Below are 15111 nucleotides of genomic sequence, written 5' to 3'. Positions count from 1 at the left end.
GTGCATCTGTGTGTGTGTGTATCTGGCGTGTGTGTGTGCATCTGTGTGTGTGTGTGTGGCGTGTGTGTATCTGGCGTGTGTGCATCTGTGTATGTGTGTGCATCTGGGTGTGTGTGTGCATCTGGCTGTGTGTGTGTATCTGGCATGTGTGCATCTGGGTGTGTGTGTGTGTGGCGTGTGTGTGGGCACGGGGTACCTGGTGTATAGACAGACCGTTCCCAGAAAAGGGAGCAAGGCTGGGAGCTGGCGGCCTGGCTGAGGGACAGAGGGGGTCCCCGAGTGAGTGTGTGGTTACAACATGCTTACTTTACATCCCAAGCAAGTTATTTGTGACCATACATTCCAGTAAAGTCTTATCAATGCTTTACTTCTTTGGAATGTGTCAGGTAAGTTGTAGAATTTATTGTTATCAGTGAATAAAATGACCAAAATGAGCGTCATAGCTGGAGATTGGGTTTATAAGATGTTTAATAGTATAAAATAAAAATATCAAATAAGTATTCAAATTTTATGTTTTTTTCCTAATTTTATCAAAAGATTGCCTCTTCTATATTTGTCTTTATTTCGAATCTGCTCAGTTTTTATAACATTGCAAAAGCTGGTGCTACTTAAAATTTCAATTTTAAACTTAAAAAACTCTCCTAAACTATACTTTAACCACACATATCCTAAACTTTAATATTGTACCAAATGCAATTTAATATCCCAATTAGGGAAGGAGAGAAGGAAGAAAGCACTTCTAGTGAACAATGTGTGTTTTTGTCCTGCGGCTGTGTTTTCCCTGCGTCCTCTTCACTACAAACACACTCACCGTCTTCCGTCTCCCGGAAGACCACATTACTGCATTTTAACTCTTTGGACACAAATGGTTCTTTTTCTGTACTTCCTTTTCTTTTTAATACTTTTATCATGGCGGTAATACATGGTGCTCCATGGAAGGGTAGCCTTGTCATTAATACATAGTATCTCTTTAGTTCTTTGTTTTATGACCAGCATTGCCTTTTGTTTCTCAAAATTTGTAATGTCTGTAGAGGGTAATAAAACAGTTTGTTTCTGTTGGATTCCAAATTGAGTCTTCAAGACCAGTAGTAACTGAAACCACATTAGAACGAGGACAGAGCACACCCGGGATGGATGTTTTCAGCGTCCCTGTGGTGTGCACCCAGCACAGAGCCTGCTGCCCACTCGAGAGGACCTGGGGAAGGTGTGTGGGGAGCGTGCCTGGCGCTGCCTGCTGGGCACCTGGAAGGCGGCACAGCGCACGTTTTGTTTGCTCGCATGATGAGATTTTCTCTTTTAAGTGTTCAAGACCCTTCAGACGGTGACGGGACACAAGTTCTCAGAGCCTCGTCAGCTTGCCCCTCACATCGTAAGCATCCTTTCCAAGTACCAGCGTGAGCTGCTGCCTCGTGGCACTGGGTCAGTGTGTCCCCGGGATGCGCTTGTAAACTACATACCCTGTGGGGACCGTGCTGCCTGTGATTAAAACTCTTTGGTGACTTATGTGCTCAGAGGTGTGGCAACAAATTCTTGGAGTAACCAGTTTGAGAAGACAGGAGAATATTTTTGTGGAAGTTACGTCCAAGCCATCTTGCGGTGGGTTGGTTTTCTTGGTGGTTCTGTGGAGCCCTCCATCACAGCTGGCACACAAGGGTGGACAGTGAGTCCAGGTGAGGGGGCCTGGGGAAGAGTTAGGAGATGCCGGTCAGAGCTGGAGGGGTGGGACCAGCTGAAGCCACAGTGTGTCCTGAAGAACCCAGAGGGCTGCTCTGCCAGGACCAAGCTGTGGCACAGGGTGTGCTCGGCCCCTGCCTTCCCCAGCCACACACACACACGGACACGCACACACACGGATACACACACACACACACACAGATACACATAGATACACACATACACACGCACATGGATACACACACAGATACACACACACACAGCTATACGCACACAGATACACACAGATACGCACACAGATACGCACACAGATACACACGGATACACACAGATACACACGGATACACACACGCAGAGCCGGGAGAGAAGCCCCATGGGGCGTGCAGTCAGAGAGGGAGGGAGTCTGTGTTGGCAGGCAGGCAGGCAGTGGGGATGTCAGCTGCTGAAGCCGTGGGTTCTGCGTCAGATCCATTGCACCTGCCTCCACTGATTAAGGTCGTTTTCAGACTTGCACGTCCTCCAAACAGTACAGAGCGTAAATAGTAAGAGGTTTGCCCGACTTGTTTTCTGAAACTTGGAATCAGCTCTGTCTGGCTCCAGCTGACCTGGCTGAGACTAGACAGGTGCACCGACCCTCCAGCTGGGCTGCGTCTGTGTCTGCTTGCTGCCCTTTTAACATCACGGGGCCGTGAACTTCACCCTCAGGTGGCGCTCAGTGACCCCGTTTCTGACTGTGCAGAGGCCGGTGGCCTCGTTACGCCTGCACACGATGACACACCTTTACCCCATCACCTTCCCCCACGCTCCCCCCGCCCCGGGTGCCCTGCTGCTTTGTCCCAAAGATACCCCAGCCCCTGGCCTTTGGGGAGGCGCACACGAGGCTTGTTCTCCTGCCTCCTCGCGTGGCTGCCTTGGAAGTAAACGTTTGTCTGCCGCTGACCTCGGCGTGTCCGCGTTTGGCTTGCTGCGTGTCTGGCAGGACGAGCCTGGTTCGGTAACGGTGGCACTTAGGCCGCTTGGTGTGTTCCATTGTTCTCTTGAACCTTGGGGATCCCACAGTGGCAGGGCTTGTAAGCCCGAGACCCTCTGTGACGCAGAGTGGGCACTGCCAGCCTGGGAGGGTCACTGAATCCGAGCGGCGCCTGAAACCTGGAGCTCGGGCTGGGGGCTCCTGCCTGGCTTGGGGGGCCTCGGGAGTCTTCTGCCTCTCGTGTGATCTCACCCCAGCATGAAGGGAGGCGGAGGGAGCCCCAGTCCTCTTCCCCTGGCTCAGTCCCAGAGAGGATGGAGGGCTGGCTCCTGGTCGGGGACGGCCACCATCGGCCCGATCTGCCGTGGGGGTGCCCAGCGCTCCGTTTGTCCCCGGGGTGGCCACTGCCCCAGGTGGACTCCCTTTTTCATCTCAGGAATGTTAAAAAAATCACCCAGAAAAAGTCACTTTGGTTTAGTAATTTAGCGTAGCAGAGAGGATCTTATAAATGCTGCCCGTGAGGTTGTGACGCTCCTGCAGGGCGGCTTATAGTTCGGCTGGACTTTGGTTGAAAATCTCCAAGTCCTGTTGTCGGCATGCGTATGTATGTAGGGTCTATTATCCAGCAGTTAAAACAAAGACTTGTTTGATCAGGGCAGGTGTAGGCGTGGGAGTTAGAATGAGATCAAGTGGGGGGCAGCGGCCCCTGCAAGGAGGTAGCCACCCCCTTCCCCGCCGGCTTTGCCAGGAAGGTGGTCAGGGGTGGGAGGGGGGCAGGGGCGGAAGGGCACGGGTAACCACGTTCCCAGCCGGGGTGTTGAATTATCCCGCGTGAGTGGCAGCGGGTGGACACTGAAAGGTCCAGGCAGAGCAGAGCCACATTCACACTTGTCTGTGGCTCATTGGGGGAACGAACCCCAGCAGGACGGCTGGCAGCCGCCCGAGTTGGAGAGGAGCCTGGCTTGCTGGGCACGTGAGCCTGTGGACAGAGCACCCTTCACTGGGCTGGGGGATGCAGGAGGGGGGGTGGGGGAGTAGAAGAGATGGGTTTAGATGTAGACGCTTGGGTGTGAGGCACCTGTGGGACGTGGACGTGACTGGCCAGGTGCACTCCTGGGGCTCTGTGACGCGGGCGTGGTCAGGGTCAACAGGACAGGTGTCCGCCTGTCCCCTGTGGCCCCAGGCCTGGGCTCAGTTTGCCCCCCGCTCTCTGTGTAGAGAAGCGTTGCTAAGGGTTCGCGCGAACCCTGTGGGCGCAAGCTGGTGGCTCTCAGTCGGCGCCCCTGCCTTCGGGAGACGTTGGCCAACGTCTAGCATGTTGGGAGGGGAGGCGCCGGCATCAGTGGCTGGAGCCCGGGCGCGCTGCTCAAACCCTACGTGATGGGCCGGCCCACCGCAGAGAGGTGCAGACTGGGGGGCCCGGGCCAGGGAGGCTCCCAGGGCGTCGGGCGGCTTTCGAGCCCTCCTCTGCTTCAGAGGTCCCTGCTTACCCCAGAACATTTTGCTCGGAAGTTTGCTTCAAAGGGGTTGTTGGGTTGTTACTTTACAAAGAGAGAGGGGACGCCCGTGAGCCTTGGGCACTGACCCTCCGACGGGGCCACCCACAGCCAGCCCAGTGGCCCCGAGGAGGGTGCCCATCGCGAGGGCTACTCCAGAGGGCGGCCGGAGCAGCTTGGGCAGCGGGGAGTCAGCAAGGGGCGTGCCTTCTGTGTGCAGAGACTGGCCCGAATCAGGTGGGGCGGCCAGGCTGTGGGGCGAGGCGGCCAGCCGTGCTCTGGGCCCCTTCGTCTGCCAGTGAGTTCTGTCCGCATGCGTTGCCGGATCGATTTGGCCACCGGCCAGGTTCAGTTTAGTCTGGAAGTAACTCTGCCGCGTCCCCTCTCATCACATGATCTTTTACAGGAGACTCTGACTTTTTATCTGATCCCCTATGCGGTGCAGGATTATGCAAAATGAAAGCAAGGGGAGAGAAATGCTAACACTATGCAGAAAACGAAAGTGACCCCCAAGTTCCCACCATCAACTCTGTGCAAGATGCTCCTCTAAGAATATCTGTTTATACATCCGTGAATTTATAATTTATACCTGGTGTGTTCACACGACGTGCACTGCCGTGCTGTGCCAGCATGGGTAGTTGACCAGGGGACGACAGTGTCGCTCTCACCTTAGGGCACAGCCGGTGGCCTCCACTGTGGCCTGTGACTGATTCTTCCAGTCAAACTAAATCCACAAGACCAGAGACTGCTCGTTCATAGACCCTTTCTGCGGCTACCCTGTGAGTCGTCCATAACTTGGAACCTGCCTCGTGCTGGACCCCTCTCACCCTGATCGGGTAGCTTCCAAAACCCCTCCCCGTTTGACACGACGAGCCCTGTGTGTTGTCGTGAAGTCCAGGCTGAGTTCCTGGCCCAGCAGACGGAGGGGCCGATGGAGGCGGTCCCCGCCCCAGGCACAGACTCACCCAGGACGGCCTCCAGCCAGACCCCAGGCTTCTGTTGGTGTCATTCCTCAGTCGACTAGGGATGCAGATAGCGTTGATGTTTTCACGTCCCCATGGATCTCTGTGCCTTTTTCGAGAGGATAATCGTGTATCACCACATCTGTTACGTGTAACAGCAGTGCGCGTATAAAATAGCATATCCTCCTTACCTAGTTTTGTTTTTCTTCTCACCCGAGCAGCAGATGAAGCTTAGGGTGAGCTGAATGTAACGGAAGGTGGGGAGAGCTAGACTGCAGGTTTCGCAGCCAGCCTGGGGCCAAACCAGGAGCTGCCGTGCTCGTCTGTACAAAGGCAGATGGTGACTCCCACCCGCCGTCGCCGGTGGGCTTTGAGGACGCAGCCTGTCCACACTGGGAGCTTGTCTTCCAACTTCTCCACCTCCCAGTTCCTGTGCTGGCCTCGGAGGGTTCTTTCTGGGCCCCATTTGCCGTTACAAGCTGTCACCTCACGCTTCCCACAGCTGTTTGTGTGTCCAGCCTTACCTGGAGGCCTTACCTGGTGGCATCTGCAGGCCCGCAGTTATGACTGGGTTTCCCATGGTAGAGGTTGTCCTGTGCTGTCATCCCTACGTCCACCCAAGTCTCCCCTTTCTCCTCCTGCATCCTAGTGGATGGCTGGACCCACCAGGCCTTTCTAGAGCCCCCTCCCCGCCCCCTCCCCGCCCTGCCTCGCTGTGGCCCTGACCCACCTGCACACGCTGCGGGCCTGGGTCTGTTACGTGCGTCTTTCCCACTTGATTTCTGAGCCAGACTGAACACAGGCACTGGGTCTTGAACATCCTTCCCCAAATTTAATACAGGAGCTGGCCTGGAAAATTCACAGCCTCCATTTGGTAACTGTGGCTAAGACATCCCATCTTCTGATGACATAGAGTTTCCCAAACTTATTTAGCTCTGAATTTTAAAATTACGTATAACTTGTCCTCTTCCTTTTGGATGTCTGATGAATTTTAAAGCAGAATGTTTCCCAGCACTTTGGAGTGGCGTTCCTTGTGCTCACGTGAATTCCGTGAACCCTCTTGACGTGAGAATGTGGTGTTTTTACAGATGCCTGCTCTGTGCCTATTTCTGAGATCATCACCGTTGAAGAAACGGACATTAATGGGAAACACTACACCAGTGGAAAATGGCAGAAAATGGAAAAGCCTTACGCTTTCACAGGTAACGTGGCCTGAATGTTCCTCAGTAATTCCATGCAGGTTACATGAAAGGGAACTTTTTTTGTCACTTGTTTAACAAACTCATTGTGTCCTTGGTTTACCTTTATAGAAAGGTCCTTATATCATTTTTTCCAAGCTTTACTTTTATTTATTTTTTATTTATTTTTGTCTGCGTTGGGTCTTCGTTGCGGTGCGTGGGCTTCTCATTGTGGTGGCCTCTCGTTGCGGAGCACGGGCTCTAGGCACGTGGGCTTCAGTAGTTGTGGCACGCGGGCTCAGTAGTTGCGGCTCACGGGCTCTAGAGCGCAGGCTCAGTAGTTGTAGTGCACAGGCTTAGTTGCTCCGCGGCACGTGGGATCTTCCTGGACCAGGGCTCGAACCCGTGTTCCCTGCATTGGCAGGCAGATTCTTAACCACTGCGCCACCAGGGAAGTCCTAAGCTCTACTTTTAATATTCATTTTTTTCTTATTTTTTTATTTTTTTTTTTACGTGGGTTAAAAGAACTGAGAAATAGGATCTTTTCCCTAATATACCTTGGAAGTTACTAGTCAGAAGGAAAGGGGACCATTGGGGCGTTTTGAGTGTGAACCTGGGGTTAGTGTGAGGGGAGTGTGTTCCCCGGTCCGCAGGGCTGCAGGCTCACGGCGTGTGTTCTCTGTGCAGTGCATCGTGTGAGGAGGGCCCGGCAGCACCGCTGGAGGTGGGCGCAGGTGACCTTCTGGTGTCCTGAGGAGCAGCTGTGCCACCTGTGGTTGCAGACCCTGAGGGAGCTACTGGAGAAGCTGAGTACGTGCGTAACCAAGGCGGATGTGATGAGTCGCTGTGGCTTTTGAATGCTTTACTGATTAGAGGACCACGTGGTGTGGTGCCCAGAGCCTGGCCCCCAGGGCGCTGGTACCTGCACTGACAGCCGCGAGGCTTGGGGCAGGCCCCTTGGCTCTCTGGGCCTGGGTTTCTTTTCCTGGAAAATGGGGTGATAATGCCTGCACTCGTGGTGAATGGAGGATTAAACCAGGTGCCTGGGGCAGGCATCTCTGTCCCCCTGGGGTGTGTCTGAACATCTGAGCTGTGAGTTATTGCCGTGCGGCCAGAATCTGTCTGTCACACTTAACGGTAGGTGTCAACTCATTTTGTGTCTGGAACACTATTTCGTGTTGTTTGGGTATGATCTTTCTTTTAATCAAAGTATAGTTGATTTACAATGTTGTGTTAATTTCTGCTGTACAGCCAAGTGATTCAGTTATACACATACATATATCCTTTTCCATTACGGTTTATCACAGGATATTGAACATAGTTTCCTATGCTCTACAGCAGGACCTTGTTGTTTATCCATCCCGCATACAGTAGTTCGCCTCTGCTAATCTGTTTGAATATAATCTTAATGCACAGCCTTGACAACTCAGTGCAGGCGTCAGCCATAGAAAAGAAAGAGCATGTGTTTAGGTTGGTTTTATATCTTTTAAAATTAATTTGGCCTCTAGATAAAAAAAGGTGAATTATAATTAGGTTGAAGAAGGTACTTCCCACATGGCAGCTTCGGAGAGCCGTCCCGCACGTGTTCAGCTTAGCATCTGGGTGGCGGGACTTGGATTCTGCATTTCGCCGTCTGATTCTGTGGGACGGGATGGAGTGTTTGGTCCCCCGCCGTCCATCCGACCAGTGCGTCCTGACCTTTCCTTCCGTCTCAGGTCGCTGGCGCTCTGTCCTCTGCTTGTCCGCTGGACTTCTGAGCGAGTCTGGTTGGGAGGTCGCCTCAGTTCCTCTGCCGCCACCTCCCCCTCCTCCTCACCTGCTCCCTCCCCTCTGTCCTCCGGTGGTTTCCATGAGACTTTGAGTCTTTGGATTGGGATGATTCTGGAGGCTCAGACTCCAAGAGGAAGCCCTCTGAACCTGCCCCCCACTGAATAATGGGACTTTTTTCACAGAAAAACCTATACAGTCGTGCATCTGCTATAATCTACTTGTATCTAAAAATATCCTGTAATTCAGTTTTTTCAGCTGCTCCGTCACTTTGTGTTACTACTGAATGTTTAATTGAGGTATAACTAGACACAAAGAAGTTCTCACACACTGAGCGCCCTCGGGTAACCGGCACACAGATCGGGAGACAACGCTGCAGGTGACGGTCACCTGACTGCAAACACCTGGGTTCGTTTTGTACTCGTGTGGTCGGATCACAGCCGACACTCCGGCAGCTCGTCGTCACGTGCGGGGCAGGTGGCCCGTTCTCTGGGCTGCGTGGTGTCCCGGGGATGAGTGTCTGTCCGTTTATGCAGCCCTTTTACCGTTGATGGCCGCTGGATGGCCTCCTGACGTGGCCGTCGTGAGCAGAGCTGTTCTGAACGCTCCCGCACGCGTCTCCTGGTGCACGCGTGGGACTGGACTTGCTGGGCTGGTGGCGTGTTCGAGCCTCAGTGCGCGCGGCCACACTGCCTTCCAAACTGGAGGTCCCGGGGCCACGCCCACCAGCAGGGGACCGGAGCTCTGCTGGTCCCGCCCCTTAACCACACCTTTAAAATTGTAGTTCCTCTGGTGGGTGTACGTAGTCTTGCGTTATGGTTTTAACTGGCATTTCCCTGATGGGAATGCGTTTCTCAGCTTCACTGGCGCTGTGTACGGGCCATTCGGAGATCCTCTTTTGTGAGGTGTCTGTCCAAGTCTTTTACCCGTCTTTCTGTTGGGTTGTCTGTCTGTCTAAATGATGTGCAGAAATTCTTTACATATTGTAGATCTGAATCTTTCATTGGATTTTTGAATTACAGGAACCGTCTCCCGCTGGATGGCTTGTGTTTCCACTCTCTTCATTCCATTATTTTGATGGACAGTCTTAGTATTTACGTAGCTCTGTTTATCTTTCTTAAAAACTCTGTGTCCTGTTTGTGTCCTGTTTAGGACAGCTTTTCTGCTCCAAGGCCACGAAGATGGTTTCTTCCAAAGCTTTGTTCTACCTCTTGCTTTGAGAGTCCCTTTGGAAGTGATGTGTGTATACAGTGTGAAGTAAGCGGTCACGGTTCACGTTCCTTAGATATAGATCCCTGCCTCACCCCGTGCATCTGTGGGAAAGCTTGTCCTTTCCCCACCGCACCGTGGTGCTATTGTTTTGTTTTTTATTTATTTTTTGCTCACATGTAGACATTTAATTGGATTTTATATTTCACCTTGCATCCAATGACCTTGCTAAATTCATTGATTAATTTTAATAGTTTGATGATTCTTTTTGTCAGCTGTGAATAATGACTATTCTGTTTTTTCCGTCTCAGTTCTTATGCCTTTTTCTTCCTTTTTCTTACCCTTTTGCCCTGGTTTGGACCCTCCAGTGCAGCGGGGAGGGTCTTAGTCCTGATCTTGGGGGAAACTTTTCAACATCCCACAGTCGAAAATGATGCTTCTTATGTTTTCGTTTTGTTTGGTTTTGTTTGGCCACGCTGCGTGGTATGCGGGGGTCGAACCACGTGCCCCCTGCAGTGGGGGCAGAGTCTTAACCATTGGGCCGCCAGGGAAACCCCAGGTTTTTTTAAGTAAGTTTTTAAAGTCCAGATTAAGGAAGTTCCTTTCCAACCCTAGTTTTCTGAGAATTTTTAAAAATCATCATTGGATGTATAATTTGATAAGTGCTTTTTCTGCATCTATTGAGATGATTGTATGATTTTCTTCTTTTTGAGTTAACGTGTTGAAAAACATTGGTTTCTCCTTGTATTTTGTATAAAAGCCTTTGTATTTCTGGAATAAACCCTACTTGGTAATGATGTATTTGCCCTTTTTGTGCCTTTCTGGATTTGACTTGATGATATTTTGTTTAGGATTTTCTCACCTAGGCTCAGGGGAGAAGTAGACCTATGAGTTTCCTTTCTGTAAATGTGCTTGTCTGGTTTTGCTGTCAAGCTTACAGTGGTCATGTACACAGAGTTGAGTAGTGCTTCTTTCTTTTCTGTCGTGTGGAAGAATTTTTATCATGTTGAGGCCACTTTTCCCCTTAAATATTTGGAAGCATTAAGTGGTGAAACCGTCTGGGGTTTTCTTTGTGGGAAGGCTTTTATTAATGGCTTCAGTTTCTCTATTAGATAGCAGACTATTCAGATTTTCTATTTATTCTGTCACTTTCGGTAAATTGTATTTTTTGAGAAATGTGTCTCTTACATAAAATTTATTGGCATAAGTTTAATAACTCCTTTCACTTTCCTTGTAATATCTGTAGGTTCTGAAATAATGTCCTTTCTCATTCCTGATACTGTTAATTTGTGTTTTTTCCCTTTTTCTTTTTATCAGTTTTATTTAGGGACTTATCAATTTTATGACTCTTTTCAAAGCATAGACTTTTGGCTTTGATTTCTCTCTTGTGTATTGCCTTCAATATTTTATTAGGAAGATTTTCAAACATACAGAAAAATTGAAAAAATTGTACCGTAGACATTCATACCCCCACCACCTACATTCTGCAGTTGTTAACATTTTGCTGGTTTTGTTTTGTCTGTGTCTCTCTGCCCGTCCATTAGTTAATGGTACGTTTGCTGTGTTTCCCAGTAAGTGACAGACGTCAGGGCATGACCCTTCAGACACTTCAGCACGCGTGTCATTACCTAGAGGTCAGTATTTGTTTTCAGTTCGGAGGTAGAATTTACATACGGTGAAATGGACAGATGGTAAGTGTAAATCAATGAGTTTTGAAGCATACGTGTACCCACGTAACCCAGACCCTGTAAGACTTAACACCACCCCAGTTTCCTCATGACCCTCCCCTGCCAGTCCAGAGACGACCACCAGTCTGATTGTTTCTTTTCGTCATTGTTGCCACATGTTAGTTCTGCCGCATAAATGGAATCATGTAAAAGGGGCTGTTTTGTGTAATTCTTCCGTCTCTCAGCATCATGCTTTTGGTATTTATTCACGTCAGTTAAGTGTCATCAGTGGGCTGTTCCTTCCCGTTGCTGAACGATGCTCCTTTGGTCACGTTCTGGGTATCCAGCCGTCAGTTGGTGGACGCCTGGTGGGTCTCCACGTTTTGGCTGCTGTGAATGGTGCTGTTGTGAGCGTTGGTGTGTGGGATTCTGTGTGGACCCAGGGCTTCGATTTTCTTGCTACTGTTATTGATTTGTTGGTTAAATTTGGTTTGTAAGTATCAGAATCTACTTGAACCGACCCAAGCAGAAATGTGGAGGTTGCTATAAGAAAATAGGGTGTTTCAGGAGACCTGGGTGTCGGCGGTCAGCCGGGCCTCTGGAAGGGACATCCTGCCGTCCTGCCGTCTCTCCGTCCATCTCCAGATTGAGCGTTCCCTGTGCCTGTCCGTCTGTCTTTCTCTCCCAGCGCTCCGTGCTCTGTATCTATTTCTCTCATTTTCTGCAGACTCACTTTCCTTCACATGAAGAAGAATGAGGCTGCTGCTCCCAGCATTTACACCCTGTAGGACCCACTCCTCATCAGGAGAGAGCGTCCTTCTCTGCCAGGATTCTGAGTCCCCGGGGCTGCCAGCCCCCTGGCCGATGTGCAGGGCACCTGCCTGATCTCACGAGCTGTGCTTTTTCTCTTTTCAGGATGAGGAAGCTCTTGAGCACCGTTCTTTGCCTTAAAAATGCTTTTTGTCAGATGACACTAAGCAGCGCTCTAGAGCCGTTGTGGTTTGATTTTGCTCAGCAACAGTTCTTCACTTCGATCACTTACGTCCATTGTGACCTACGCGGTGTTGCTGTCTTGCAGCGTCTAGACCAAAGCACTTACTGGTGTTCATCAATCCGTTTGGAGGGAAAGGACAAGGCAAGCGGATCTATGAGAGAAAAGTGGCGCCGTTGTTTACACTGGCCTCCATCACCACCGAGATCATCGGTAAGGCGCAAAGTCTCTGTAGAAGTAAATCTGAGAATGACTCAGATATGGTCACTAGGGAGGATTCTTATTGTATTAAGGTTTTTTTTTTTTTCTGGGGCCATGCTTCGCAGCTTGCAGGATCATAGTTCCCCGACCAGGGATTGAACCCGGGCCCCAGCAGTGAAAGCGCAGAGTCCCAACCCCTGGACCGGCAGGGGATTCTCTGTTTAAGATTATTTTAACAACCTGAAATGTTGGGTTTTTTGGCATACCAGAATGAGAAGAATACAAGTAAAGAACGTAGACTGTTCTAGCCAAGTATTAGCATATAAAGCACTCAGGAAAAACACTAAGGATAAAAGGACAAAGGTTATGGACAGAAAATTCTTGCAAGAGATACAAGCAATTAGTCAGGCTTAGAAATCATTTCACCAGTAAGTGGTATTTTTAAGAAACACGATGCAATGCCACGTTTGCGGTATCGAGTTTCAGAGCAGGTTCTAGATGCGGGGAGGGTGTAGGGAGACGGATTCTCCCTTCAGAGATTTGAGGGTTTTGTGTAAACTTATTAAAGGGCCACTTGGCAGTGCGGGTCAAGAGCCTCAAAAAGGAGGGGGTTTTTGTCCGATCTTACAGTTTTCTAAACTTTCCTGAGAAAGCCATCAGCTGTGCACAGAGGGCGAGGTACACAGGTGTCCGTTGCCTCATTTTTATAAAAGCAGAACACCGGGAGCCACTTATACCCCGGAACAGGAAGCATAAAGGTAAAACTGTGGTGAATCTGAAGGAGTAGTATGTAGCTCTTTAAAATGGTCTTTACAAGGAATTTTTAATGATGAAAAAGGGATTGTGATAAGATGTTGGGAAAACAAGGACACAAAATTGTGTGTACAAGTGCATTTCAAGAGAGTTTTTGTTGGGACTTCCCTGGTGGTCCAGTGGCTAAGACTGCGCGCTCCCAATGCAGGGGGCCCGGGTTCGATCCCTGGTCAGGGAACTAGATCCCACATGCTGCAACTAAACATCCACATGCCACAAATGAAGATCCTGCACGCGGCAACGAAGACCCCACGTGCCGCAGCTAAGACCCAGTGCGCCCAGATAAAAAAATTAATCATTTTTTTTTTAAAGAGACTTTTTGTTACAGTGAGTATACAGACTATGGACTAACATTTTCTTTCCTCTACATTTTGGTATATTCTAAAATTTTCCAAGTCCCTTGGATAATAAGGGAAAACTATAAAATAGAAGATGTAATCTCTTCCAAAAAAAGTTATTATTTGTTGGCAATTAAATGCCAAGAATGTGGGACTTCCCTGGTGGTGCAGTGGTTGAGAATCCGCCTGCCAGTGCAGGGGACACGGGTTCGAGCCCTGGTCCGGCAAGATCCCACATGCCGTGGAGCAACTAAGCCAGTGTGCCACAACTACTGAGCCTGTGCTCTAGAGCCCGTGAGCCGCAACTACTGAGCCCGTGTGCCACAACTACTGAAGCCCGTGCGCCTAGAGCCCATGCTCCACAATGAGAGAAGCCACCACAATGAGAAGCCCGTGCACCGCAACGAAGAGTAGCCCCCGCTCGCCGCTACTAGAGAAAGCCTGCACGCAGTAACGAAGACCCAACACAGCCAAAAAGAAATAAATTAAATTTTTTTTAAATGCCAAGAATGTGATGTCCTACCCAGTAGAGTGTATTCTGAGAGGTCCTGTTCCCCTGAGGTCAGCATCCCTGTCCATGAAAGGAATTTGGGTAAGATCGAAGGAGGGGTTTCTTACAGGAAACCCTCCTGAAGGTTTTATAGGACCTCATTTTAAAAGCATGGTTTACTTGCCTTTTTTTTTTTTTTTTTTGCGGTAGGCGGGCCTCCCACCACCGCGGCCTCTCCCACTGCGGAGCACAGGCTCCGGACGCGCAGGCCCAGCGACCATGGCTCACGGGCCCAGCTGCTCCGCGGCATGTGGGATCCTACCGGACCAGGGCACGAACCCGCGTCCCCTGCATCGGCAGGCGGACTCTCAACCACTGCGCCACCAGGGAAGCCCCGACTTGCCTTTCATTTTAAAGAGGATTCACAGACCTGAGTGTAAACTCTATAATGTAACATGTTTTCTCCCCACAGTTACTGAGCGTGCTAACCATGCCCAGGAGAGTTTGTATGAGCTCAATATAGACAAATATGATGGGTAAGTAAGCGTCTTTCATCTGACTAGTGAATAGTCAATTCTCATCAGGTTTTACCCATCTGTCTTCATTTTATTCACTCCCTCTCCTTACACCTTTTTTCCTAGTTGTAGAAGTAAAATAAACCTTCTTCTAGAAAATTAGGAAAGGCAGAAACGTTCAGTCGTGTTCTTCTCCTTGGAAAACCACCGTGTAATAGTTTTGTTTTCCTTTTCGGTCTTACCACCTACGTACAGAAATTTTTTCTGTATCGTTTGAAAGTATGTTATAGACATGATCAGCTTTCGTCCCTAAATATTTGTGTATATTTCCTAAAAGCAAGGATATTCTCTTACAGAACTAAAACGCAGTGATCAAAACCAGGAGATTAGCACTGATACGAATGCCGTCACCCATTTGCTGTCCTTATCAGACCCTGCCCGCTGTCCCATTACTCCCTAAGGCAGAAGAGCCCTGGATCATACGTTGCCTTCAGACTCAGTGGGTGTGTCCCTAGTCTCCCGTGACCCGGACCAGATCCTCAGCCTTCTTGGTGTGGCTGAATTTTGGGAGAACAGGCCACTGCCTTTGCAGCATGTCCCTTGGTTCTAGGTCTGTCTGAGGTTTCCTCTCGGTCAGGACCCGCTTGTGCGTTTCTGGCTGCGACAGCGCAGAGTGGGTGCTGTGCTCGTCCCCGCAGGAGGCACCGGCCCCGAGTGTGACCCTGCATCTGTGTTGCGTCTGTACCTGCTGGCATGTCAGCTCCTGGAGAGCTGGCCTCCTCTGCCTTGTGCACAGCTGTCCCCGGCGCCTGGCACAGGGCTGGCACGCGGCAGGTGCTC

General features: G+C 50.1%; 1 protein-coding gene across 1 annotated transcript in view; it reads left to right on the top strand.

The window, feature by feature from the left end:
• The window catches only part of CERK (ceramide kinase), a 50987-nt gene that overhangs the window by 18384 nt on the left and 17492 nt on the right, over positions 1-15111 (top strand). Inside the window, exons 3-6 of the mRNA XM_049694944.1 lie at positions 6191-6304; positions 6968-7090; positions 12002-12127; positions 14229-14292. Of these exons, the coding sequence (XP_049550901.1) occupies positions 6191-6304; positions 6968-7090; positions 12002-12127; positions 14229-14292 (427 nt within the window). The remainder of the gene's footprint in view (positions 1-6190; positions 6305-6967; positions 7091-12001; positions 12128-14228; positions 14293-15111) is intronic.

The sequence above is a fragment of the Orcinus orca genome, chromosome 11 (assembly GCF_937001465.1).
Source record: "Orcinus orca chromosome 11, mOrcOrc1.1, whole genome shotgun sequence".
NCBI lineage: Eukaryota > Metazoa > Chordata > Mammalia > Artiodactyla > Delphinidae > Orcinus > Orcinus orca.
The sequence above is the reverse complement of the archived record's forward strand: the minus strand, read 5'-3'. Positions and strand labels throughout refer to the sequence as shown.